This window comes from Hyla sarda, chromosome 1 (assembly GCF_029499605.1).
Source record: "Hyla sarda isolate aHylSar1 chromosome 1, aHylSar1.hap1, whole genome shotgun sequence".
In the NCBI taxonomy this organism is placed as follows: domain Eukaryota; kingdom Metazoa; phylum Chordata; class Amphibia; order Anura; family Hylidae; genus Hyla; species Hyla sarda.
In genome coordinates, this window is record NC_079189.1 from 614,908,111 (window position 1) to 614,936,069 (window position 27,959).

At 46.8% G+C, this 27,959-nt stretch overlaps 2 protein-coding genes across 5 annotated transcripts in view; both read right to left on the minus strand.

The window, feature by feature from the left end:
* LOC130308814 (oocyte zinc finger protein XlCOF7.1-like) overlaps positions 1-27,959 on the minus strand; it is a 178,421-nt gene that overhangs the window by 146,421 nt on the left and 4,041 nt on the right. The window lies entirely within an intron of this gene.
* The window catches only part of LOC130298104 (oocyte zinc finger protein XlCOF7.1-like), a 236,160-nt gene continuing 213,365 nt past the window's right edge, over positions 5,165-27,959 (minus strand). For all 4 annotated transcript variants that reach the window (XM_056551013.1, XM_056551007.1, XM_056551021.1 and 1 more), the window contains 4 exons: positions 27,813-27,939; positions 27,665-27,729; positions 27,216-27,498; positions 5,165-6,545 (listed from right to left, as the gene is read on the minus strand). In XM_056551013.1, coding sequence (XP_056406988.1) covers positions 5,776-6,545; positions 27,216-27,498; positions 27,665-27,729; positions 27,813-27,939 — 1,245 coding nt within the window. In that variant the 3' untranslated portion in view covers positions 5,165-5,775. The remainder of the gene's footprint in view (positions 6,546-27,215; positions 27,499-27,664; positions 27,730-27,812; positions 27,940-27,959) is intronic.

The window sequence follows — 27,959 nt, forward strand, 5'->3', positions numbered from 1 at the left end:
ACCAAATCCGTGGCTATACTATACTGCATCACAGTTGCATCAGGTGAGAGGGTGGGCTGCATTATCTACATTGGGTCCTACAGGTCGACTGTTTATGATTAAGCACGGAGGCAGAATACCACTGCACATCTTAGAGATTGGGGCCCTAACCAGACCTCCGGACTCCTCTCCTACGACTCGTTTATTGTGTAGGCTTTGGGGCCGCGCGAAAAAACTGTTCGGTATTACTGGTTTTCTTACATTCACTCCTCTGTGGCAGAACCCTGGCTTGCCTGTTTTTAATTCTTACGCTGATGCTGAGTTCTGGGAGAGGAGGGGACTCTGTGAACTGGGTCAATTGGCTGATCAGGGGGTAGTTCAGTCCTTTTAGAACTTACAAGAGGAGTTCGCCCTACCACATTCCTCCTTGTTAGGATTCGGCAGGCTGGATGTGGATCCTCTGTGTCAGCGAGGGATTGGCGTGGACCGTGTCGGTGGACCGGTTCTAGGGTTGCTACTGGTATTCACCAGAGCCCGCCGCAAAGCGGGATGGTCTCGCTGCGGCGGTAGCAACCAGGTCGTATCCACCGGCAACGGCTCAACCTCGCTGACTGCTGAGAAGGCGTGGGACAGAAGGACTAGGCAGAGACAAGGTCAGACGTAGCAGAAGGTCGGGGCAGGCGACAAGGTTCGTAGTCAATAGCAATAGCAAGAGGTCAGGTACACTGGTAAGGCAAACACTATAACGCTTTCTCTGGCACAAAGGCAACAAGATCTGGCAAGGAAGCGAGGTTAAATAGACAGGGAGCAGGTGGAGGCTAATTAGACTGATTGGGCCAGGCACCAATCATTGGTGCACTGGCCCTTTAAATCTTAGAGAGCTGGCGTGCGCACGCCAGGACGTGACAGCCGGGGACCGGGATAGGTGAGTGACTTGGGATGCGATACGCGAGCGGGCGCGTCCTGCTATGCGAATCGCATCCCCGCCGGCAGGGTCATTGCAGCGCTCCCGGTCAGCGGGTCTGACCGGGGCGCTGCAGAGAGAGGAACGCCGCGAGTGCTCCGGGGAGGAGCAGGGACCCGGAGCGTTCGGCGTAACAGTACCCCCTCCCCCCTTAGGTCTCCCCTTCTTTTTGTCCGGTTGTCGCTCCACCAGGGACGAGGACTTTGGGAGCGATTGTAGAGTCTCCTTCTGGAGGACAGTGAAGTCCTGGCAATGGTCATCAACGGCAGGCAGTTCAGAAGGAATGGGAATGGGGAGGGGGGGCAGAGGGTGAAGCTTGGTATGGGGCAGAGTGTTACCAGGACGGGGGCTATGAGGAGGCAAAGCATAGTCCTGATAGGCCTTGGGTAGACCAGGTGTAGGAGGAGGCACTGAGGCTTGCCTGACGGGACTGGGAGCAGACGTGAGGCATTTTTTGTGGCAAGAAGTACCCCAGCACTTGATTTCCCCGGTGGTCCAGTTAAGGGTAGGAGAGTGGCGTTGGAGCCATGGCAGACCGAGGAGGACTTCAGAGGTGCAGTTGGGCAAAACAAAAAATTCAATTTTTTCATGATGCAGTACAATGCTCATGAGCAGGGGTTCTCTGCGGTAACGCACAGTGCAGTCCAATTTTACTCCGTTGACCGAGGAAATGTAGAGCGGCTTGACGAGACGGGTCACAGGGATGTTAAACTTATTAACAAAAGAGTCCAAAATAAAATTTCCCGCAGAACCAGAGTCCAAGAAGGCCACAGCTGAGAAGGAAAAGTTGTCAGAAGGAGAAATCCGTACGGGCACAATGAGACGTGGAGAAGAAGACTTCAGACCAAGAGACGCCACTCCCACGTGGGCTGGGTGCGTGCGTGCGTTTCCTAGACGTGGAGGACGAATAGGGCAATCCACCAAGAAATGTTCGGTACTAGCGCAGTACAGACATCAATTTTTATCTCTGCGGCGAATCCTCTCTTCATGGGTCAGGCGAGAACGATCCACTTGCATAGCCTCCTCGGCGGGAGGCACAGATTGCAAAGGATACTGGGAGAGAGGTGCCCAGAGATCAAGATCTTTTTCCTGGCGGAGCTCCTGGTGTCTTTCAGAAAAACGCATGTCAATGCGGGTGGCCAAATGGATAAGTTCATGCAGGTTGGCAGGAATTTCTCGTGCGGCCAGCACATCTTTGATGTTACTGGATAGGCCTTTTTTAAAGGTCGCGCAGAGGGCCTCGTTGTTCCAAGATAGTTCTGAGGCGAGGGTACGAAATTGGATGGCGTATTCGCCTACAGAAGAATTTCCCTGGACCAGGTTCAGCAAGGCAGTTTCGGCAGAAGAAGCTCGGGCTGGTTCCTCGAAGACACTACGAACCTCAGCGAAGAAGGACTGTACAGTGGCAGTGACAGGATCATTGCGTTCCCAGAGCGGTGTGGCCCATGACAGGGCCTTTCCAGACAGGAGACTGACCACAAAAGCCACCTTCGACCGTTCTGTAGGAAATTGGTCCGACAACATCTCCAAATGTAGGGAACATTGTGACAGGAAACCACAGCAAAGTCTAGAGTCCCCATCAAATTTGTCCGGCAGGGACAAGCGGAGGCCAGGAGCGGGCACTCGCTGCGGAGGAGGTGCAGGAGCTGGCGGAGGAGATGGTTGCTGCTGTAGCTGTGGCAGAAGTTGCTGTAGCATGGCGGTCAACTGCGACAGCTGCTGTCCTTGTTGGGCGAACTGTTGCCCAAGTTACTCTATTTGTTGAGACTGCTGGGGGACCACCGTGGTAATGTCAGCGACAACTGTCAGTGAGACCTCAGCGGGATCCATGGCCGGATCTACTGTTAGGATTCGGCAGGCTGGATGTGGATCCTCTGTGTCAGCGAGGGATTAGCGTGGACAGTGTCGGTGGACCGGTTCTAGGGTTGCTACTGGTATTCACCAGAGCCCGCCGCAAAGCGGGATGGTCTTGCTGCGGCGGTAGCAACCAGGTCGTATCCACCGGCAACGGCTCAACCTCGCTGACTGCTGAGAAGGCGTGGGACAGAAGGACTAGACAGAGACAAGGTCAGACGTAGCAGAAGGTCGGGGCAGGCGGCAAGGTTCGTAGTCAATAGCAATAGCAAGAGGTCAGGTACACTGGTAAGGCAAACACTGTAACGCTTTCTCTGGCACAAAGGCAACAAGATCTGGCAAGGAAGTGAGGGGGAAGTGAGGTTAAATAGACAGGGAGCAGGTGGAGGCTAATTAGACTGATTGGGCCAGGCACCAATCATTGGTGCACTGGCCCTTTAAATCTTAAAGAGCTGGCGTGCGCGCCAGGATGTGACAGCCGGGGACCGGGACAGGTGAGTGACTTGGGATGCGATTCGCGAGCGGGCGCGTCCCGCTATGCGAATTGCATCCCCGCCGGCAGGGTCATTGCAGCGCTCCCGGTCAGCGGGTCTGACCGGGGCGTTGCAGAGAGAGGAACGCCGTGAGCGCTCCGGGGAGGAGTAGGGACCCGGAGCGCTCGGCATAACACTCCTTTTATCGTTATTTGCAGATCCGCCATGCCAATGAGACACAGAATCGGATGAGCCTGCTAACTATACAGTCCAATGGGGTCTTGGAATCTATTGTACGGAAGCGAGAATCTGCTGGGGTGATCTCCAGGCTGTATGGGGAGCTGCTTTCCTTTTATCATGAGGGCTTCCCTCTGACGGTTAGGTCCAAATGGGAGAGGGACCTTGGGGTTCTGACTGATGAGGAGTGGAGTATTGTATTGGCCCCTTTCTGTCGGTATCTGAATCTCACCGGTTGTCTCAACTGTTCTTTCTACATAGAGTATATAAAACTCCACTTTTCCTCCATAAGATAGGGGTGAGGTCTGACTCTGCTTGCCCAAGGTGTAGCAAGGTGGAGGCACATCTGGTACATATGATGTGGTTGTGTCCTTGTTTGACTGCATATTGGACTGGAGTGTTGCAGCTTATTCGATCAGTGTATGGAGTAACTATACTTAGGAATCCCAGGGAATGTTTGCTTGGATTGATAGGATGCAGTCGGGAGCCTTCTGTGGTGGAGCTGGGGATCCTGAGAATTTTATATCAGGCCAGGAAGCTAATAGTGCAATTTTGGATCAGATCCTCTCCTCCAGGGGTGACTGATCTTATAACACAAGTAACACATGTGGTTAGGTTGGAAAAAGGAATTTATGTCAAGCGTAAAGTGGAACGGAAATTTGAAGGTATCTGGGGTCCCTGGGTATGGAAATTTGACCCCCCTGTGAGTGCCACTTAAAAGGAGGTATCCCTCTGGTGTGTAGTTGTGTACTGAATGGACGACTTGTGTGCTATTGATGTGGTGACTTGTGGATATGCTTGCCTTCCTGATGTGTGTGTAGCTTGGAGTTTGTATGACCTGCTGTGAACCGGCTGTTGATGTGACTACGCCTGGGTTTGGGGGAGTGAGTTCTCCTTTTCACCTGTATTTTTATTATGGAATTGGGGGAGTTCGATTGTGCTTTCTTTCTACTATGGGCTGTGGAGCTTGTGTGGGGGTGGGATGAGACAGATTTGTTTTCTGTGGGGGGGTGGGGTGGGGAGTTGTTGTGGATTATATGTTTATGTTTTATTGTGTTTTAAGACAAAACCTTACTAAAAATTATCTGATTTAAAAAAACAATGCAAAGAGGGTCCCGAGAATATGTTATTTGTTTTAGGGAGTCCCCGGAAATATGTTATTTTAAGAATATACACTGTCCAATGCCAGTCTACCCCAAAATTCAATTTCCCTAAGAGACGTAGGCCCAGCTAATTGGCGTCCGGCACCAAAACTCTACTGATATCCCCTCTATGGATCATCAGCTCACCCAACACAAAATCAATTCTCCCTGACTACCCTCCTGCCAGGATCCTACTTATTCACTCACACACACTTCATACACACTCGGATAGCAGATATTTAAATAACACTGGGTCAGAATTACCTGCCTCGTTTGGGTCACAAACAAGTCATCTTGGAGCAGAAAGATAAGACAAAGGGGACGGGGTACATTTGGCTAGGTACAAGAATGTCCTACCGTACGCCTGGAGGTGATTAATTTTCGTCTGCCGCCCTTCTTTGTTTAAATCTCTCCACTCCGTATTCAGCGACTTGCCGATGAACCCAAAAAAAAACAGCGCCCCCGTTGCACACATTCTGATATAGATTTAATCAGATAGCCTGGTAAGTATCCTGCTCCCTTCCAAATACAAAAAAATAAGGCCTTTGATTCTTTGTGCAAGCACTGGAGTAATTCACACAGACACACACATGGTCAGTGGTAAAATACTTCTGATCTTTATTAAGCAGGCCCCTGATTTATATAACCTCTGTAATTAGCATAAGTTCCCACCCCCTGCTAGGGGGAAAGGCATCCCATTCCTGAGTCTTTCCCGGGCTTTCTTTGTTCAAAGTCTTCAGACGATGGTGGGGGCCAGATGAAGTGAGCAGAGAGGGGAGGGGCAGATGGGGAAGGGGCTCCTAAATTAACAATTTTTTTACATGGAAGGAAAACATAGACACATCTATTACACCTTGAATTAAAGTCTCTATAATCATAATGAGAAGGGGGCGGGGACAACACTGACGCGTTACATTCCCTATATACAACGTCGGGGACAATATTACATTTATTATAAGTCCAGTGTGCGGAGATGAATATAAGAATAATAAATAATATAATATAGAGAACTTCTTAAAAATTGGTAACAAGTTTGGAGATGAATCATATTATAGAAATATATATAAGTATGTATTACTGTCAACTATCCTATGTACATGGTTAATATATAGATGTGTTGTCTGCATCATTTATTGCTCTGAATTGACTTCTCCCCTGTGTGAGTTCTTTGATGCTGATGAAGACTTGACTTCTGTGTAAAACATTTCCCACATTTTGAACATGAAAATGGCTTCTCTCCTGTGTGAGTTATTTCATGTACAACAAGATGTGGTTTTTGAGTAAAACATTTCCCACATTTTGAACATGAAAACGGCTTCTTCCCTGTGTGAGTTCTTTGATGTTTAACAAGATCTGATTTCTGAGCAAAACATTTTCCACATTCCGAACATGAAAATGGCTTTTCTCCTGTATGAGTTCTTTGATGTTTAACAAGATTTGATTGAAACGTAAAACATTTCCCACATTCTGAACATGAAAATGGCTTCTCTCCTGTGTGAGTTATTTGATGCCTAACAAGACATGATTTCTGAGTAAAACATTTCCCACATTCTGAACATGAAAATGGCTTCTCTCCTGTGTGAGTTCTTTGATGTGCAACAAGACTTGATTTCTGAGTAAAACATTTCCCACATTCTGAGCATGAATATGGTTTCTTTCCTGTATGAGCTCGTTGATGTCCATCATTCCTTCTGTGGCTTTTATTTTGCTGAACATCCTGTGATGACTGAGAAGACAGGACCTGTATATAAGGATGAGATGACAGATCTTGGCTGTGAAGGGCTGAGGGTGTATCTGGGATAATGGAATGTTCTTCATATGTATCTTGTGTGATATCATCATCTGCTTTATAATCTGAAGATATAAGATTCTCCTCTGATCTCCTGCTACAAGAATCTGCAGAGAATAACACAGATTTTATTATCAGTATTAACCCCTTAATGACCCAGGAAATGTAAGCTTTTGTGTTTTCATTCTTTCCTCCGCTCCTCATAGCCATAACTCTTATTTTTCCATCTACACTGCGTTTTAGAGCTTGTTGTTTTGTGGGACCGATCTTATATTGTATTAATGTGCATTAAAATATAAGTCCGGTCCATACGATCACAGGAATATCGGACCATAGACAGGCTGTATCAATAGCAGAGTCCCGGCAGTGACAGAGTCCTAGCAATCATGTTATGTGCCGTAAAATTGACTTGTTCTCCTCATAGATCAGGTTGGTACGATCGGTATGTATAACATAGTGTTATCTTTTACTCCATTTTTTTATTTAAACTTATTTTATTAAAAAGTGAGTAAAGAGCCGTACAGTGTAAGTACAGACCATGGAAGTCTATGACAAAATCCCATTCAGCACAGCATGATGTATACAGAGTGAGGACAGCTGCATAACACAGTCACTGACTACAGACACAATACAACCTAAACTGGGAACCTTAAAGGGGTACTCCGCCCACAGAAAGGGTTAAAAGGAGGAGCCAAGAGTGCGGAGGACAGAAGAGAGGTGAAAGCCGAGGGAGAACCACACCGGCCCCCCCCCCATACCTTATGGAACTTATCAGGACACTTTCTTATTCAAGGTGAGTGTATTTTGCAGAAATATTGCCACAAGGTAAAATTTTACCTATATTCACAATTTAGTTGTTTTCTAAAGATTTGAAGTCTTCAGATTAGTTCACACGTTTCCATGGTTACATGTTTTTTTCCGCAATTTGCACAACTATTGTAATAGAATAATTTTTAAAGCAATTTTGGAAAATCATGGCAAATATGTAATGTATGAACACAGCCTTAGGGGAGGTGTATAATGTCTATATATCCTGATCCCATAGAGATAGCAGCAGCAGTATATAGATAGAGCTGGAGGGGAGATGTATAGCTACTATTTATCCTGATCCCATACAGATAGCAGCAGCAGTATATAAATAAAGCTGGAGGGGAGGTGTATAGATACTATATATCTTGATCCCAAAGAGATAGCAGCAGCAGTATACAGATAGAGCTGGAGGGGAGGTGTATACCTTCTATATATACTGATCTTATAAAGACAGCAGCAGTATACAGATAGAGCTGGGAGCTAAAGATTATAGTGCCGGAACTCTGCATATACTAAAAGGCTCTGAGTAAGTGACCCCTCTTTGTAAAGCTGTTTACCCCACTATAACCCCGTATATTGGCTTTAGTGTGGAGAACAAGGGGTCAGATTCTCTATAAGTTACTTTGGATAAGACTGTAATGTGATTGAGGCCCCTGTGATTGATACAGGGCCCCAACTCACCAATCCCAGGGGCCTCAACTCACCAATCCCAGGGGCCTCAACTCACCAATCACAGGGGCCCCAACTCACCAATCCCAGGGGCCTCAACTCACCAATCCCAGGGGCCTCAACTCACCAATCACAGGGGCCTCAACTCACCAATCCCAGGGGCCTCAATTAGATTTTGGATGAACCCCTGGGACAGTCCATCTGTAACATACTCCTCTATGGTTTGGTTCTCTGCCACAAACAGAGGGTAGACTCGGGCCTTTGGGGGTATAGCACCTGGTTGAGGCTCAATGGTACAATCATGGGGTCTGTGGGGAGGTAGTGCCCCCCGCCTACATCTTATCAAACACATTGCTGTACTCCTGGTATACTTTAGGAAGAGAAGATCTTTGTCGTGTACAATTATACGACAGACCGAGGAGATACAAACCAAACAAACCGATCTATATATACAGGAAGAAGCCAACTGAGGGGACCAAGACAAACCTCAGCTGTGACCCAGTCCAAACGGGGATTATGTCTCTGGGAACAAAGAGAACCGAACACAACAGGATAATGCCGAGAGATAATCACCTGGAACTAGAGGGTCTCCTGGTAAAGTGCCCCCAACACCACAGACAAGGGAACTGTCTCATGGATAAGGTGAGGGGGCTGTAAGGGTCTTCTATAAATCACTTCCATGGCCAGAGGACCCAAAGCTGTAGTGGAATAGAGTTTTTGGCTACAAACACATCATCCTTAACCCCTTGCAGCAAAACGCTGTGTAAATGGCGCTAAGGCACGGGAGGGTTATGAAGCGAGCTCAGGAGCTGAGCTCGCATCATACCTGCATGGTCCCAGCTGCTATCAGAAGCCAGGACCCGTGTCTAATGCCGGACATCGCCGTTCCGGCAGATGTCCGGCATTAACTTTTTAGACACAGCGATCAAAGTTGATCGCCGCATCTAAAGTGAAAGCTTCCTGGCTGCTCAATCGGGCTGATCGGGACCATAACGGTAAAATCACGATGTCCCAATCAGCTAGAACGCAGCAGGTGGGTGCCTTACCTGCCTCCTGCGCGTCCAAACGGCGTTTGATTGCTCCAAGTCTGAAATCCAGGCTTGAGCATTCAACCACCGATAACACTGATCAATGCATTGCAATACAAAGGCATTGATCAGTGTATTGAATCAATGTACCGCATGTTATAGTCTCCTATGGGAGCTATAACATTTCAATAAAAAAGTTTAAAAAAAAGTTAAAGATGATTTAACCCCTTCCCTAATAAAAAAGTTTGAATCACCCCCCTTTTCCCATAAAAAAAACAAAACTGTGTAAATAAAAATAAACATATATGGTATCACTGCGTGCGTAAATGTTGGAAATATAAAAATATATCATTAATTAAACCGCACGGTCAATGGCGTACGCACAAGAAAATTACAAATTCCAAAATAGCTTATTTTTGGTCACTTTTTATACCATAAACAAAAAGAATAAAAAACTATCAAAAAGTCCGATCAAAACAAAAATGGTACTGATAAAAACTTCAGATCCCAGCGCCAGAAATGAGCCCTCATACTGCTCCGTACGTGGAAAAATAAAAAAAGTTATAGGGGTCACAAGATGACAATTTTAAAAATCTAAATTTTTCTGCATGTAGTTATGATTTTTTCCAGAAGTCCGACAAAATCAAACCTATATAAGTAGGGGATCATTATAATCGTATGGACCTACAGAATAAAGAGAAGGTGTCATTTTTACTCAAAAATGTACTGCGTATAATCGGAAGTCCCCAAAATTTACAAAATTGTGTTTTTTCTTACATTTTGTCACACAATTATATATATTTTTTTCAGTTTTGCTGTAGATTTTTGGGTAAAATGACTGATGTCATTACAAAGTAGAATTGGTGACGCAAAAAATAAGCCATCATATGGATTTTTGGGTGCAAAATGAAAAGGGTTATGATTTTTAAAATGTAAGGAGGAAAAAACGAAATGCAAAAACAGAAAAAAATAACTATGTCCTTAAAGGGGTTAAAATACCCATCAGCACTGGAGACCACGAGGACCTGCGTGACCACAGAGGAAATATACCATGATAGGATAATCCTAATCATAGCTTTGTCTTTGTGGAACTCTGGGGATGAAGAAAGCCCACCCAATATCTGTCCCTAGCAGGACCCCAAGTGTTTCCTCACCAGGTTTGGCATGATCCGAGCAAAGGGCCACAATACAGACACATCCCCTCCCCCCTACTATAATCCTTCTCCTCCACAGAAAGGGGGGTGGTCCTGAGCTGCATTGGTTTCACCCTTTCAGGTGATCCAGGAGGCCACAATCTCATCTTGTATAATATCGGAGAGTCCACGAGAGAACGTGTCCACCAGCGCTTCCTTATCCCAGCACACTTCTGCTGCTACAATACAGAACTCTATTGAATTCTTGGCCACAGTTCTCGCCCCCTGTTACATGGACATGAGCTGCTCTGCCGCAGAGGAAAAACGGACAGGGAGATGAAATGTCTCTGTAGTCGTAGATAATACGTTTATCAGTCTCCAAAGAGGATTCACCTGGGATAGAGCGTTATCAGTAAGGAGGGATATCAGGAATCCTACCTTACTTCTATCATTAGGACAGGACTGCGGGACCATTTCCAGATAAATGCCCACTTGGTTCAGGGAGCCTCTACATTCATTAGGATCGCCCCCATAATGCTGGGGAAGCGGGGCAGATCCAGTAAACCCACAGGAGGCAATGGCTTCTATGGCAGCAGAAATAGTTGCCGGAACAGGAGGGTAGGTGGCTGCCGGTTGAGGCACAGGAGGCTCTAGGGGAGACGTACGATTCTAAAGCGTCTGCATTACAAGTGCCAATTGCTCAATCCTCTGATCCTGCAGATCCATTATAGTGAAAATGTTTGGTGCTGGTGGATTGTCTGCATCATCCGGATTCATGGCCCTTGTGTAATGTCAGGAACCACAAAACCAGATGGAGATGATCAGAACAAATCACCTTTATTCTATTCTCAACCGTCTCACATTCTCATCATTTATAGTTTATATTCTGACTGAATAAAGGAATATACAGCAGAAAAGACTGACACAGAGCTTAAAGGGGTACTCCGCCCACAGAAAGGGTTAAAAGGAGGAGCCAAGAGTGCGGAGGACAGAAGACAGGTGAAAGCCGAGGGAGAACCACACCGCCCCCCCCCCCCCCCCCCCATACCTTATGGAACTTATCAGGGCACTTTCTTATTCAAGGTGAGTCTATTTTGCAGAAATATTGCCACAAGGTAAAATTTTACCTATATTCACAATTTAGTTGTTTTCTAAAGATTTTAAGTCTTCAGATTAGTTCACACGTTTCCATGGTTACAAGTTTTTTTCCGCAATTTGCACAACTATTGTAATAGAATAATTTTTAAAGCAATTTTGGAAAATCATGGCAAATATGTAATGTATGAACACAGCCTTAGGGGAGGTGTATAATGTCTATATATCCTGATCCCATAGAGATAGCAGCAGCAGTATATAGATAGAGCTGGAGGGGAGATGTATAGCTACTATATATCCTGATCCCATACAGATAGCAGCAGCAGTATATAAATAAAGCTGGAGGGGAGGTGTATAGATACTATATATCTTGATCCCAAAGAGATAGCAGCAGCAGTATACAGATAGAGCTGGAGGGGAGGTGTATACCTTCTATATATACTGATCCCATAAAGACAGCAGCAGTATACAGATAGAGCTGGGAGCTAAAGATTACAGTGCCGGAACTCTGCATATACTAAACAGCTCTGAGTAAGTGACCCCTCTTTGTAAAGCTGTTTACCCCACTATAACCCAGTATATTGGCTTTAGTGTGGAGAACAAGGGGTCAGATTCTCTATAAGTTACTTTGGATAAGACTGTAATGTGATTGAGGCCCCTGTGATTGATACAGGGCCTCAACTCACCAATCCCAGGGGCCTCAACTCACCAATCCCAGGGGCCTCAACTCACCAATCCCAGGGGCCTCAATTAGATTTTGGATGAACCCCTGGGACAGTCCATCTGTAACATACTCCTCTATGGCTTGGTTCTCTGCCACAAACAGAGGGTAGACTCGGCCCTTTGGGGGTATAGCACCTTGTTGAGGCTCAATGGTACAATCATGGGGTCTGTGGGGAGGTTGTGCCCCCCGCCTACATCTTATCAAACACATTGCGGTACTCCTGGTATACTTTAGGAAGAGAAGATCTTTGTCGTGTACAATTATACGACAGACCGAGGAGATACAAACCAACCAAACCGATCTATATATACAGGAAGAAGCCAACTGAGGGGACCAAGACAAACCTCAGCTGTGACCCAGTCCAAACAAGGATTATGTCTCTGGAAACAAAGAGAACCGAGCACAACAGGATAATGCCGAGAGATAATCACCTGGAACTAGAGGTGGTAAAGTGTCTCCTGGTAAAGTGCCCCCAACACCACAGACAAGGGAACTGTCTCATGGATAAGGTGAGGGGGCTGTAAGGGTCTTCTATAACTCACTTCCATGGCCAGAGGACCCAAAGCTGTAGTGGAATAGAGTTTTTGGCTACAAACACATCATCCTTAACCCCTTGCAGCAAAACGCTGTGTAAATGGCGCTAAGGCACGGGAGGGTTATGAAGCGAGCTCAGGAGCTGAGCTCGCATCATACCTGCATGGTCCCAGCTGTTATCAGAAGCCAGGACCCGTGTCTAATGCCGGACATCGCCGTTCCGGCAGATGTCCAGCATTAACTTTTTAGACACAGCGATCAAAGTTGATCGCCGCATCTAAAGTGAAAGCTTCCTGGCTGCTCAATCGGGCTGATCGGGACCATAACGGTAAAATCACGATGTCCCAATCAGCTAGAACGCAGCAGGTGGGTGCCTTACCTGACTCCTGCGCATCCAAACGGCGTTTGATTGCTCCAAGTCTGAAATCCAGGCTTGAGCATTCAACCACCGATAACACTGATCAATGCATTGCAATACAAAGGCATTGATCAGTGTATTTAATCATTGTACCGCATGTTATAGTCTCCTATGGGAGCTATAACATTGCAATAAAAAAGTTTAAAAAAAGTTAAAGATGATTTAACCCCTTTCCTAATAAAAAAGTTTGAATCACCCCCCTTTTCCCATAAAAAAAAAAAAAAAAAAAACTGTAAATAAAAATAAACATATATGGTATCACTGCGTGCGTAAATGTTGGAAATATAAAAATATATCATTAATTAAACCGCACGGTCAATGGCGAACGCGCAAGAAAATTACAAATTCCAAAATAGCTTATTTTTGGTCACTTTTTATACCATAAACAAAATGAATAAAAACTATCAAAAAGTCCGATCAAAACAAAAATGGTACTGATAAAAACTTCAGATCCCAGCGCCAGAAATGAGCCCTCATACTGCCCCGTACGTGGAAAAATAAAAAAAGTTATAGGGGTCACAAGATGACAATTTTAAAAATCTAAATTTTTCTGCATGTAGTTATGATTTTTTTCAGAAGTGCGACAAAATCAAACCTATATAAGTAGGGGATCATTATAACCGTATGGACCTACAGAATAAAGATAAGGTGTCATTTTTACTGAAAAATGTACTGCGTAAAACGGAAGCCCCCAAAATTTACAAAATTTAGTTTTTTCTTCCATTTTGTCACACAATGATATATTTTTTTTCAGTTTTGCTGTAGATTTTTGGGTAAAATGACTGATGTCATTACAAAGTAGAATTGGTGACGCAAAAAATAAGCCCTCATATGGATTTTAGGGTGCAAAATGAAAAGGGTTATGATTTTTAAAATGTAAGGAGGAAAAAACGAAATGCAAAAACAGAAAAAAATAACTGTCCTTAAGGGGTTAAAATACCCATCAGCACTGGAGACCACGAGGACCTGCGTGACCACAGAGGAAATATACCATGATAGGATAATCCTAATCATAGCTTTGTCTTTGTGAAACTCTGGGGATGAAGAAAGCCCACCCAATATCTGTCCCTAGCAGGACCCCAAGTGTTTCCTCACCAGGTTTGGCATGATCTGAGCAAAGGGCCACAATAAAGACACATCCCCCTCCCCCTACTATAATCCTTCTCCTCCATGGAAAGGGGGGTGGTCCTGAGCTGCATTGGTTTCACCCTTTCAGATGATCCAGGAGGCCACAATCTCATCTTGTATAATATCGGAGAGTCCAGGAGAGAACGTGTCCACCAGCGCTTCCTTATCCCAGCACACTTCTGCTGCTACAATACACAACTCTATTGAATTCTTGGCCACAGTTCTCGTCCCCTGTTACATGGACATGAGCTGCTCTGCCGCAGAGGGAGAACGGACAGGGAGATGAAATGTCTCTGTAGTCGTAGATAATACATTTATCAGTCTCCAAAGAGGATTCACCCGGGATAGAGCGTTATCAGTAAGGAGGGAGATCAGGAATCCTACCTTACTTCTATCATTAGGACAGGACTGCGGAACCATTTCCAGATAAATGCCCACTTGGTTCAGGGAGCCTCTACATTCATTAGGATCGCCCCCATAATGCTGGGGAAGCGGGGCAGATCCAGTAAACCCACAGGAGGCAATGGCTTCTATGGCAGCAGAAATAGTTGCCGGAGCAGGAGGGTAGGTGGCTGCCGGTTGAGGCACAGGAGGCTCTAGGGGAGACGTACGATTCTAAAGCGTCTGCATTACAAGTGCCAATTGCTCAATCCTCTGATCCTGCAGATCCATTATAGTGAAAATGTTTGGTGCTGGTGGATTGTCTGCATCATCCGGATTCATGGCCCTTGTGTAATGTCAGGAACCACAAAACCAGATGGAGATGATCAGAACAAATCACCTTTATTCTATTCTCAACCGTCTCACATTCTCATCATTTATAGTTTATATTCTGACTGAATAAAGGAATATACAGCAGAAAAGACTGACACAGAGCTTAAAGGGGTACTCCGCCCACAGAAAGGGTTAAAAGGAGGAGCCAAGAGTGCGGAGGACAGAAGACAGGTGAAAGCCGAGGGAGAACCACACCGGCCCCCCCCCCCATACCTTATGGAACTTATCAGGACACTTTCTTATTCAAGGTGAGTCTATTTTGCAGAAATATTGCCACAAGGTAAAATTTTACCTATATTCACAATTTAGTTGTTTTCTAAAGATTTTAAGTCTTCAGATTAGTTCACACGTTTCCATGGTTACAAGTTTTTTTCCGCAATTTGCACAACTATTGTAATAGAATAATTTTTAAAGCAATTTTGGAAAATCATGGCAAATATGTAATGTATGAACACAGCCTTAGGGGAGGTGTATAATGTCTATATATCCTGATCCCATAGAGATAGCAGCAGCAGTATATAGATAGAGCTGGAGGGGAGATGTATAGCTACTATATATCCTGATCCCATACAGATAGCAGCAGCAGTATATAAATAAAGCTGGAGGGGAGGTGTATAGATACTATATATCTTGATCCCAAAGAGATAGCAGCAGCAGTATACAGATAGAGCTGGAGGGGAGGTGTATACCTTCTATATATACTGATCCCATAAAGACAGCAGCAGTATACAGATAGAGCTGGGAGCTAAAGATTACAGTGCCGGAACTCTGCATATACTAAACAGATCTAAGTGACCCCTCTTTGTAAAGCTGTTTACCCCACTATAACCCAGTATATTGGCTTTAGTGGGGAGAACAAGGGGTCAGATTCTCTATAAGTTACTTTGGATAAGACTGTAATGTGATTGAGGCCCCTGTGATTGATACAGGGCCCCAACTCACCAATCCCAGGGGCCCCAACTCACCAATCCCAGGGGCCCAAACTCACCAATCCCAGGGGCCCCAACTCACCAATCCCAGGGGCCTCAACTAGATTTTTGGATGAACTCCTGGGACAGTCCATCTGTAACATACTCCTCTATGGCTTGGTTCTCTGCCACAAACAGAGGGTAGACTCGGCCCTTTGGGGGTATAGCACCTGGTTGAGGCTCAATGGTACAATCATGGGGTCTGTGGGGAGGTAGTGCCCCCCGCCTACATCTTATCAAACACATTGCTGTACTCCTGGTATACTTTAGGAAGAGAAGATCTTTGTCATGTACAATTATACGACAGACCGAGGAGATACAAACCAACCAAACCGATCTATATATACAGGTAGAAGCAAACTGAGGGGACCAAGACAAACCACAGCTGTGACCCAGTCCAAACGGAGATTATGTCTCTGGAAACAAAGAGAACCCAGCACAACAGGATAATGCCGAGAGATAATCACCTGGAACTAGAGGGTCTCCTGGTAAAGTGCCCCCAACACCACAGACAAGGGAACTGTCTCATGGATAAGGTGAGGGGGCTGTAAGGGTCTTCTATAACTCACTTCCATGGCCAGAGGACCCAAAGCTGGAGTGGAATAGAGTTTTTGGCTACAAACACATCATCCTTAACCCCTTGCAGCAAAACACTGTGTAAATGGCGCTAAGGCACGGGAGGGTTATGAAGCGAGCTCAGGAGCTGAGCTCGCATCATACCTGCATGGTCCCAGCTGCTATCAGAAGCCAGGACCCGTGTCTAATGCCGGACATCGCTGTTCCGGCAGATGTCCAGCATTAACTTTTTAGACACAGCGATCAAAGTTGATCGCCGCATCTAAAGTGAAAGCTTCCTGGCTGCTCAATCGGGCTGATCGGGACCATAACGGTAAAATCACGATGTCCCAATCAGCTAGAACGCAGCAGGTGGGTGCCTTACCTGACTCCTGCGCATCCAAACGGCGTTTGATTGCTCCAAGTCTGAAATCCAGGCTTGAGCAATCAACCACCGATAACACTGATCAATGCATTGCAATACAAAGGCATTGATCAGGGTATTGAATCAATGTACCGCATGTTATAGTCTCCTATGGGAGCTATAACATTGCAATAAAAAAGTTTAAAAAAAAGTTAAAGATGATTTAACCCCTTCCCTAATAAAAAAGTTTGAATCACCCCCCTTTTCCCATAAAAAAAAACAAAACTGTGTAAATAAAAATAAACATATATGGTATCACTGCGTGCGTAAATGTTGGAAATATAAAAATATATCATTAATTAAACCGCACGGTCAATGGCGAACGCGCAAGAAAATTACAAATTCCAAAATAGCTTATTTTTGGTCACTTTTTATACCATAAACAAAAAGAATAAAAAACTATCAAAAAGTCCGATCAAAACAAAAATGGTACTGATAAAAACTTCAGATCCCAGCGCCAGAAATGAGCCCTCATACTGCCCCGTACGTGGAAAAATAAAAAAAGTTATAGGGGTCACAAGATGACAATTTTAAAAATCTAAATTTTTCTGCATGTAGTTATGATTTTTTCCAGAAGTGCGACAAAATCAAACCTATATAAGTAGGGGATCATTATAATCGTATGGACCTACAGAATAAAGAGAAGGTGTCATTTTTACTCAAAAATGTACTGCGTATAATCGGAAGTCCCCAAAATTTACAAAATTGTGTTTTTTCTTACATTTTGTCACACAATTATATATATTTTTTTCAGTTTTGCTGTAGATTTTTGGGTAAAATGACTGATGTCATTACAAAGTAGAATTGGTGACGCAAAAAATAAGCCATCATATGGATTTTTGGGTGCAAAATGAAAAGGGTTATGATTTTTAAAATGTAAGGAGGAAAAAACGAAATGCAAAAACAGAAAAAAATAACTATGTCCTTAAAGGGGTTAAAATACCCATCAGCACTGGAGACCACGAGGACCTGCGTGACCACAGAGGAAATATACCATGATAGGATAATCCTAATCATAGCTTTGTCTTTGTGGAACTCTGGGGATGAAGAAAGCCCACCCAATATCTGTCCCTAGCAGGACCCCAAGTGTTTCCTCACCAGGTTTGGTATGATCCGAGCAAAGGGCCACAATAAAGACACATCCCCTCCCCCCTACTATAATCCTTCTCCTCCAAGGAAAGGGGGGTGGTCCTGAGCTGCATTGATTTCACCCTTTCAGATGATCCAGGAGGCCACAATCTCATCTTGTATAATATCGGAGAGTCCACGAGAGAACGTGTCCACCAGCGCTTCCTTATCCCAGCACACTTCTGCTGCTACAATACACAACTCTATTGAATTCTTGGCCACAGTTCTCGTCCCCTGTTACATGGACATGAGCTGCTCTGCCGCAGAGGAAAAACGGACAGGGAGATGAAATGTCTCTGTAGTCGTAGATAATACGTTTATCAGTCTCCAAAGAGGATTCACCCGGGATAGAGCGTTATCAGTAAGGAGGGAGATCAGGAATCCTACCTTACTTCTATCATTAGGACAGGACTGCAGGACCATTTCCAGATAAATTCCCACTTGGTTCAGGGAGCCTCTACATTCATTAGGATCGCCCCCATAATGCTGGGGAAGCGGGGCAGATCCAGTAAACCCACAGGAGGCAATGGCTTCTATGGCAGCAGAAATAGTTGCCGGAGCAGGAGGGTAGGTGGCTGCCGGTTGAGGCACAGGAGGCTCTAGGGGAGACGTACGATTCTAAAGCGTCTGCATTACAAGTGCCAATTGCTCAATCCTCTGATCCTGCAGATCCATTATAGTGAAAATGTTTGGTGCTGGTGGATTGTCTGCATCATCCGGATTCATGGCCCTTGTGTAATGTCAGGAACCACAAAACCAGATGGAGATGATCAGAACAAATCACCTTTATTATATTCTCAACCGTCTCACATTCTCATCATTTATAGTTTATATTCTGACTGAATAAAGGAATATACAGCAGAAAAGACTGACAGGACACAGGCCTTAAAGGGGTACTCCTTTTTTTTAGATCACCTGGTCACCAAAAGTTTAACAGGTTTCTAAATTACTTTTATTTATTTATTTTTATTTGTCAGAAACTGTCCAGAGTAGGAGAAACCCCTCATAGTGAACCTCTCCTGCTCTGACCAGTTTCTGACATGGACAGAGGTGTCAGCAGAGAGCACATCCTGTGAACACAGCAGTCCAGAGCACTTTCAGTGTGAGCAGCGTACGGGTGTGTCCCTTGTTGAGCTCCACAAACTTCCAGCAGATCAGACCAGAGCAGGTGATCCATCAGCCTTCCCAGGAGTGTGTCAGGCTCCTGGGGAGAGCCTCCCTGCATGGAGCCCGGGGCCTCCATCCCCCGTTCTTCCAGGCTGGCGGGGGATGGGGGATGGAGAGAAAACAGCAACAGCCATTTTTCCAGCCGGAGGAAGAAGATCTAGCAGAGTCTGCAGCAATGCAGGCTCTGCTCCTCCGGCAATGGGTGCAACCCAGAGATCCAGTGGAAGGAAGGCGAGGAGAAAGAGTCTGGAGATGTGGGCTGAAAGAGGAGCCAAGGAGTCCAGTGCAACATACTGCTCCCGCATGACCGCGCGGTTTGCAGAGTATGAGCAGTGTGGTAAAGAGCTCAGGCTGGCCAGAGATGACCTGCGTGGGCTCAGAATCTGGCAAACACGGCGACCAAAAAGAACCTGCCTGAGCTGAAGAAAAGAATCACGGCGCTGAAAAGTAAGATTGTGAAGCTGGAGGAGCGGAGGGCAGAAATCCTGGAAGGGAGCGGTCTCTTCCGGGAAAAGCTGATGAATAAGGACCGGTTTGCCGCCATGAAATCCCCAGGTAAGGTGGAGGTGGATGGTGGGGAGAGTAGTGGCGGTGAAGAAAGTGAGGATGGTGGTGATGAGGAAAAGGATGAGAAGGTGGAGGAAGACGCTGTACATGTGGCAGCTCCCTGTGACACCCAGGACAGCTATATTGAACCGGCCCAGGTGGCTCTTCCTTCAAGTGAGAGCGAGGAGGATGATGTGGAGAGTGAGGCTGGGGGATTGCTAAGGGCGATAGTCATGCAGGAGTCCCCAGCCCACCTCCAGCATTTCACCTATGGTGATGATCTCTGTGATGATGTGGCAGTTAAGAGGAAAAAGCAAAAGACACAAGAATCAGTGAAGTATGTGTTTGTTCCTTTCCAGCAGTCTGGGCCAGCTGCAAAGCTGGTTCAGGCTGCTGGGCCCCCCAGACTGCCAGACTCCGTTTTTGTGGTGGAACGGAGCCAGCATGGGGGATACAGCATGGCGTCAGGAAAGGCTGTGGACGCAACAGATGTGAAGCCCACCCATCCTGCCGGTAGGGAGGGGCAGGATGGGCTCTTGGTGGGCAGTGGCGAGGCAAGCTATGCTGCCGTGTGCTCGGGGGGCGGTTCCCCGAGTGCCGTGAGCATTGCCGACGCTGCAGGGCACTCCCGTGAGGGGGGGGAAGTGTCCGGGCGCCGGTGGCAGAGAGCGGTGGGTCCATGTGCTCGGTGGGCAGTCCCCCGAGTACTGTGTGTTCTGCGGGCGCTGCGGGGCACTCCTCTGTGAGGGGAGTGTCTGGGCTCAAGGATCAGCGGCAGAGCCCATGCAGCTGGGCAAACTAAGTCCAGGCACTGTGGGAGGAGCTGGGATGCGCTCGGAGGGGCAGCCCCAGACTTCGGAAGTCACATCACCCATGGAGAAGGAGCCATTAGCGTCGACCCCAGCAGCTAAGCCAGAACAGAAAATCTATTTAAAGCCAGCAACACTACAAGTCCCAGCCAGCCCAGAATTTGTTAGGCAGGATGCTATGAGTGCAAGATGTGAGAATGATGGGTTTAGTAGTGTTGTGGATGAGAGGAGTGTATGTGGGAGTGTCAGTGGAATGAATGTTGGCGGTAGTAGTAGAGGTATGAATGGGAAGTCTAGCATGAAAGTAAATAAAGATGATGAGAGTAGTGGTGTGAATGGTGGTATTAATGGTTCTGGGTCTGGTTCTGGGTCTAGGTGTGTGTCTGGTCCCCCCGGTAGTGACTGCTCCTAGGAGCTATGCCAATGTCACTGCCGGGGGTTCAGGGGGGTCCCCGTCTCCATTCCGGCTCTGGAGGCCACTTGCAACAGCGCCTCCTGGAGGCTCTACGCAGGGGCGACAGGTCGATCCAGGTAGAGGGAAGGGGTGAGGTCGATCTGTCTTTCTGGATAGAGAGGCACGGTTTGGGGACTTTCCGAGAGCAGAATGGGGAGGGGGTCTGGTCCCTCCCGACACCCGGGCAGGACAATAACCGTAGGAATGTGGTCCGTCTGATTTGGAGGGGCGAGGATGCGTGTCCACCTCGCGCTAAAGTGGTTGAGCTCCTCCTTCAGATGGAATTCAGGGCGAGTGACATCTTTGCCCTGATTCACCCCTACGGTTCGTCTGAGTTTGACGTCAGTTTCGTTCGGCCAGAGGGTCTTGAACTCTTCTGGTCAAACTACGAAGTGGCGAAGAACGAGCCTGGCTGGCGGGATTTCTCCGTAAAGGCGATTTCCCGTCAGAAAGTGACCGTTTTGACCCGTAACGAGTCGCTTTCTTGTTATGACATCACGACTTGGCTCGGACGGTATGGGGATGTGACGGACATGCCCAAGAAAAACTTTGATGAGCACGGGATCTGGTCCGGGGCTTGGACGTTTTCCGTCAAACTCAAACGTTCAGGGAGTACGGTTGCCCACATTCCGTCAGCCGCCTTCCTTGGACGTAATAGGATTCAGGTCTTCTATCAGGGGCAACCTAAGGTCTGTCACAGGTGTGGCAGCCCCACCCACTTTACCGCAGCCTGTACTGTGCAGGTCTGCGCTTTGTGTGGTGGGGTGGGTAATCTGGCCGCATTCTGTCGGCAGATCCGGTGCCACCTGTGTGGTGTCCTCGGGCACCCTTTTAGCCATTGTCCTAGCGCCTTCGCCCGTGCAGCGGCCGCTCCGGCTGAGGAGAGCTGTGAAGTTGCCTCGGCTGGGGAGGGTACGGGCAGGGATGGGGGCACAACAGGGCTAGTGAGGAGGAAAAAGGGCCCCGACAAACTAAGGCGGGAGGAAAATCGTAGAAGGAGTAGGGAGCTGGAGAGTGCCCAGGTGGCAGGGGTAGCTTCAGCCCCTGCTCCTGAAGCTGGCCCTGTAACTGCTGAAGCCCTGGAGGAGAACGTGCTAGATGAGGAGATCGGGAGAGTTCATAGAGAGAAAGGCAATATGGCCGACCCTTCCGATTCCTCCCACTATGAAAGTGTGGATGAGGATAGTGGGAAGAGGCCCAAAAAGAAAGACAAGGGCAAAAGGAAAGGGAGAAAGAAGAGGTCAGAGCCCTCTGTTCCCTGTACTACGGGCCAGGTCCCAAACGGAAGCCTGACTGCCCCCCCTGTGATTGACCTGTCAAACCGGTACCTTGTCCTTGATACCATCTACTCCCCCTCCTTGGAGGGGGCAGGTGAGGGCAGGGTGCCTCGGGAGAAAGAGCCTCTGGGAGTAACTGGGCCCTGTCCTGTTGAGGCACCTTCCTCGGAGGGCAGGGCTAGACCGGGGCCGGACGGAGACGGGGACCTTATGGACCAATCAGAGTCGAAAAAAAGATGTAAGAGTGGTCCTGCCCTCTTGTCGTCTTCGGGGGATGAGGGGGCTAAAAAGAAGGGGAAAAAGAAATAAAGGGTGAGGCCATCTAACTCAATCACCCATGATGGCGGCACTCACCCCATTGACGCTGGCATCTATTAATTGTGCCAGCATAAAGTCTGATACGGCTAGATTTGCAGCCTTTGATTTTCTCGGCTGTGTTGAAGCCGACATTTTCTTTTTACAGGAGACCAGGTTGTCAGATCTAGCAAGAAGAGAGTGGAGGCGCGGTCCCTCCCACTGGTCTCTTGCGGCTGAGCCGTATAGTGGGGTGGCGGTCCTTTTTACCGCTCCGGTTGAATGCCGGCGGGTTATTGAATTAGAAATGGGGAGGTGCCTGATCTTAGATGTCTTCATGTAGGGACAAGAGCTCCGGCTCATTAACATCTACGCCCCACAAACCAAGTGGGGACGAAAAGATCTCTTTATGAGGATTAAGCCCTTTCTTTTTACAAGTCGGCAAGTGATCTTTGGAGGGGACTTCAATAATGTCACAAGGTCCCAAGATAGGAGAGGCTCCAATGGTCCGCTGACTAGCGATAGTGTGGCACTGATTAGCATAGCTAGAGAAGCTCGCCTGGAGGATGCCCACATCCGGAGCCCCTCGGGCAACGCGGGTTTCACCTATCATCAAGGTAGTCGCAGGTCTAGGATAGATAGGTTTTATTTAAAGGAGGAATCCGTCTCTTCCGCAGTGTCCGTGGTTGAGGTGGAGTTCTCCGATCACTGTATGATTTCGTTTTCCCTGAATGTTTCAGAGACCCCCCGGATGGGAAAAGGTTATTGGAAGCTGAATTCGTCCCTCCTGGAGGAAGCGGAGATAAGACAGTCCTTTGAGGTTTTTCTTCAGAGTCCGGTACCTTTACTGGACCTATGTAGTAGTAAGTCAGAGTGGTGAAAGATATTCAAGAAGCGGGTTGCAGGGTTTTTCCGCCAGCTCTCGAGCCTCAGGTCCCTGAACAGGTACCGCTTGTATCAGGGACTGAGAATTAAACTTGAGCTTCTTGTCTCGACTGGAGGTAGCCAAGAGGCTATCTCCAGAGTGAAATCCTTACTGATGGGGTGTCAGTACGATAGGCACGCATCTTAGGTTTTTGAGAGGGATTTCGGGGAGTACCGCTCGCCCGACCCTTACAGAAACTGTAAGATGTCAGTGAGTAGTAAAGTCATTTCAGGACTGATTGATAGTACGGGATCTCTAAATCGGTCCAGATCAGGGATCTTGGAGGTCGTCAGATCCTTCTACTCGCACCTCTTGGGAAGGAAGGATCTAGATCGAGACAGGATGTCGGCTTTCCTGGCTGAAACTATTCCTGAGCCAGGGGTAGACCCCTCTCTTGATGTTTTGGCAGAAGAAATCAGGGAAGAGGAAGTGAGACTGGTGATCGAGGGGCTCGCCCCTAAGAAGTCGCCAGGTCCGGATGGCTTAACATCCGAGTGGTACAGGACCTTTAAGGAGTCTTTAGCTCCCCTCTTGACTGAGGTATTCAATGAGTGTCTCTCCTCGGGCACTCTGCCGAAGTCAATGAGGAGGTCAGCCCTGATTCTTCTCTCAAAGGGTAAAGATCCCAGCCGAATTGAGAATTGGATGCCCATAGCTCTTCTCAATGCTGACAGGAAGTTTCTGGCCAAGATACTGTTTAATCCGCTGGTGAAGTTTGCACCCCGGCTCCTTTCGGAGACTCAGCACTGCTCTGTTCCAGGCCGAAGCACCTTAAGTGCTGTCCTTAGTGTCAGGGAGGCAGTGGAGCGGAGTAGTGCGGGTTTCTGAAAGGGGTACTTGCTGTCCCTGGATCAGGCCAAGGCGTTTGATCGGGTGAACCACGAGTACCTCTGGTCCGTCCTCCTGAGATATGGCTTACCGAGTACTTTTGTTAATTGGCTTAAGATCTTGTATGCAGGGGCAGAGAGTTTCCCGCTGGTGAACGGGTGGTCTGGCCGCTCTTTTGAGTCCGTCAGGGTTGTCCTTTGAGCCCGCTTTTATACGTGTTCGCAGTTGATCCCTTCGTCCGGAGGGTAGATTGCGGGCCATTGGCAGGAGTCGGGATGAGTCTGGCGGAGCTGGATGTCACCCAGAGACTGGTGGTGTACGCTGATGATGTCACCATTTTCGTCTCCTCGAGAGAGGAGGTCGATGTGGTGATGTCGGAGGTGGACCGCTACTCGGAGGCATCCGGGTCTAAGATCAACCGGGAAAAGTGTGAGAGTCTCTGGCTGGGAGGGGGGGATCCCACGTTTGATCTCCCGGACACCCTTCCAGGGCCCCAAGAATCAGCAAAAGTCTTAGGCATCACATTCGGCCAGGATGATTATCCCACCAAAAACTGGGATGGTAAGCTCCAGGATGCCGCTCAGAAGGTGGACCAGTGGAAGGGTTGGTCTATGACCCTCAGGGAAAGGGTACACCTGATCAAATCATACCTGCTCCCCCTGTTTATCTATCTGGGCAGCGTATGTATCTTGCTAGAGGCTTACTACACTAGGATCTACAGCCTGTTTTTCCAACTGTTATGGGGGAACAGGATGAACCTAGTCAAGAGGGAGGTTACGTACCGCACGAGGAGACTAGGGGGTTTATCTATGGTAAACCCTGTGGTGTTCTTTACGAACACCTTCTTGAAAGCTAACATCGCAAACCTCTGGAAAGAGAGGGCTCCTCCGTGGGTACTCTCCTGCAAGGAGTGGTTTCGGCCTTTCTTCCAGGAATGGGAGACAGGAGGGCAAGTGAAGGACCTCCGCACGCCCCATGGATATCTTCCGGTTTATGCTACCCCGACTCTGAAGGCGATACGTCGGTGGGGTCTGGGAGTGTGGGAGATCAGGACCCAGTCAAGGCAGTTCCTTGACAAACGGGTTCTGTTGACCCATTTCCAGAAGCCTCTGGCACTCAGGGACTGCCCAGGTCGGGATCTGAGGGTGGGGTTGTACCTTTTAAACATGAAAAGGTTCCCCCAGAAGTTTTGGGACTTGGCCTGGCGCTGCTTTCAGGGGAAGCTATATGTAAGGGACAACCTGAAGTGCAGGAACTCTGATGACCGGGGATGTCCCCGAGAAGAGTGCGGGGACACGCTGGAAAGCATGGACCACTTCCTTCTTTATTGTCCCTTTAATATAGGGGTTTACAACAGGGTGGGCGCTTCCATCGGCTGGAGTCAACTTGCCGGCCTTGCCTATCCGGAGTGGGCTTATGGGGCATTCAGGAACCTGGGTGGCCGAGATCGGGGCACTTTATTCTTAGTTAGTTTAGTGGTTAGGTACTACACGTGGAACGCACGGTGCTTAGTGTCGACCCAACAGAAAATCCTCTCTGAGGTGGAGGTCTGTAGGAATATCATCGGTGACCTCGGGAAGATCAGGACTTTGGAGTATGGCAGTCTTGGTACCAGTGGGGCTTCTCTCCTGTGGAGAGGTTTTTCTTTTGATGTGCCCTAGGTACTAGACCTTTTTAGGTAGAGTACCTTAATTTTGGTTAGGGGCAGTGTTATAGGGATAGTGATAGGGTGAGAGCAGGGTCAGTTTTAATGGAGGGATAGAATTAGGGAAAATTGTAGGGGGGAGTTAGGGAAAGAGTTTAAAATTATTTTGATGTATCAAGTCTGCCATCCTTCTTCCTGGTGGTGGGCTAATGCATGTGCACGCTAGCTTTTTGTTTTGTTTTAAGCTGATATGGTAAGAAGGGCTTACAGGCAACCAAACTTGGGCCTAAGGTGGCTTTGGTTCAGTGTGTATATGTTAGTATGTATAAGTTTGTGTGTAAGCTGGTTGGGAAGAGTGCTAGGTGGGGAGGGTGTATTTGTGGGTGGTGGTGTTTTGCTTTTCTTTTGGGGACCTGACATGGGTCAGTTAGGGACAGGACTTTGTGTACGAACGGTATGGACTCTGACCCATGTGCAGGAGGGGTGGTGTGGGAGAGGGTACAGTTTTAGTGTAGGGATTTTGGTAGGGTTTTCTATTGTTTTTGTAGGTTTTCTGTAGTGTATATATATTTATTTTTAGTTAAATACTATATTATTATGTTCATGTGATTTTGTATGTATATTGTTTATATATTGTTTTTTTTATATTACAGCATTACAGTAGTTATGGCAGTCGGACCAGTTATTTTGTTACGTGGTTTATTTGAGATTATTATGTTGTTACGTTGTTTATTTGAGTTTATTTGGTCTAGTGGTGTGTTTTTTATTTTATATATATATATATATATATATATATATTTTTTTTTTTTTTTTTTTTTTTTTTTTTTTTTTCCCGTAGCCAGGTAGTGCTAAATTTTATGCTTATGTTTATGTTTTGCTAAGCCAAGTGTTTTTTTTATTTTATTTATTTATTTTCTCGTTGTGTTTCCCGAATATGGATGGTTTTGAGTTGTAGCCAGATAGTGCTAAATTTTATTTTCATATTTTGATAAGCCACGTGCTATTTTTATGTTCATTTTTGGTATGCGTGTGAGTGTGTTGTTTGGTTCGGTTAGGTGGGTTGGGATAGTTTAGGTTTTTTGTAAAGCTGGGCTGGCCGGTTAGGCAGGGTTTTGTTTTTGTTCTTTGGTACCAGTGTATTTCTTATTTATGTTATAGCTGGTTAAGCTTGTTTTGTGTTTTTGTATAAGTTTTGTACTTTTATAATAAAAAAAGAGTGTCAGCAGAGAGCAGTGTGGTCAGACTGAAAAGAACTACACAACTCCCTCTGGAGCATACAGCAGCTGATTAGTATTGGATTAAGATTTTTAAATAGTAGTAATGTACAATACTGAATACATTTCGAGCACCAGTTGATTAAAACAATTTCCATCGGAATAAAAAAATTCCATATAAAATTATTACAGTCAGTGACTGAGCAGAATCTGTGACTGGTACTACTCACCTGGGCCATTACTTGTAGCAATGTCCTTCTCATACTGCTCATCACTGCTCAAATCTGTCTCTTCTTCTTCCTTTATGTCTGTAGCATTAATATAGATCGGATTTTTCCCTGTAGGAATTTCCTCCATATACTGCTCATCACCGCTCACATCTGTCTCTTCTTCTTCCTTTATGTCTGCAGCATTAATATAGATCAGATCTTTCCCTGTAGGAATGTTCTTCTTATACTGCTCATCACCGCTCAAATCTGTCTCTGGAGCATTAATATTGTTCGGATCTTCTCCCTGATTCATAAGATGTGGAAGAAATATTGTAAAAGTCATCAGACAGTAGGAGAAGTCATGTGGGATGTTATAGATGAGCAGGAGATGAGGAGTCATGGAGGGTGAGGGGACTGACCACAAGAGCTTCACAGCCCTTCTACAGATCATAGGGAATATCTCCATCTACCTGATCATCCTGTGGAAGAAGAGGACGGGGACACCTCTCTGGTGCTGTTCTCTTACTGGATCTGACTGTAGGGAACACATACAGAGACTGAATTCATTCTTTACATACAAATAATGAGAGGACGTGTGTATATAGTCATGTCTATTACCTGGTGATGTGAGGGGCTGCTGATCCTCCATCATGACCTGATCCTTGTACTGATCCTTGTGTCCTTCTACATACTCCCACTCCTCCATGGAGAAATAGACCGCCACGTCCTGACACCTTATAGGAACCTGACACATAATGATACAGT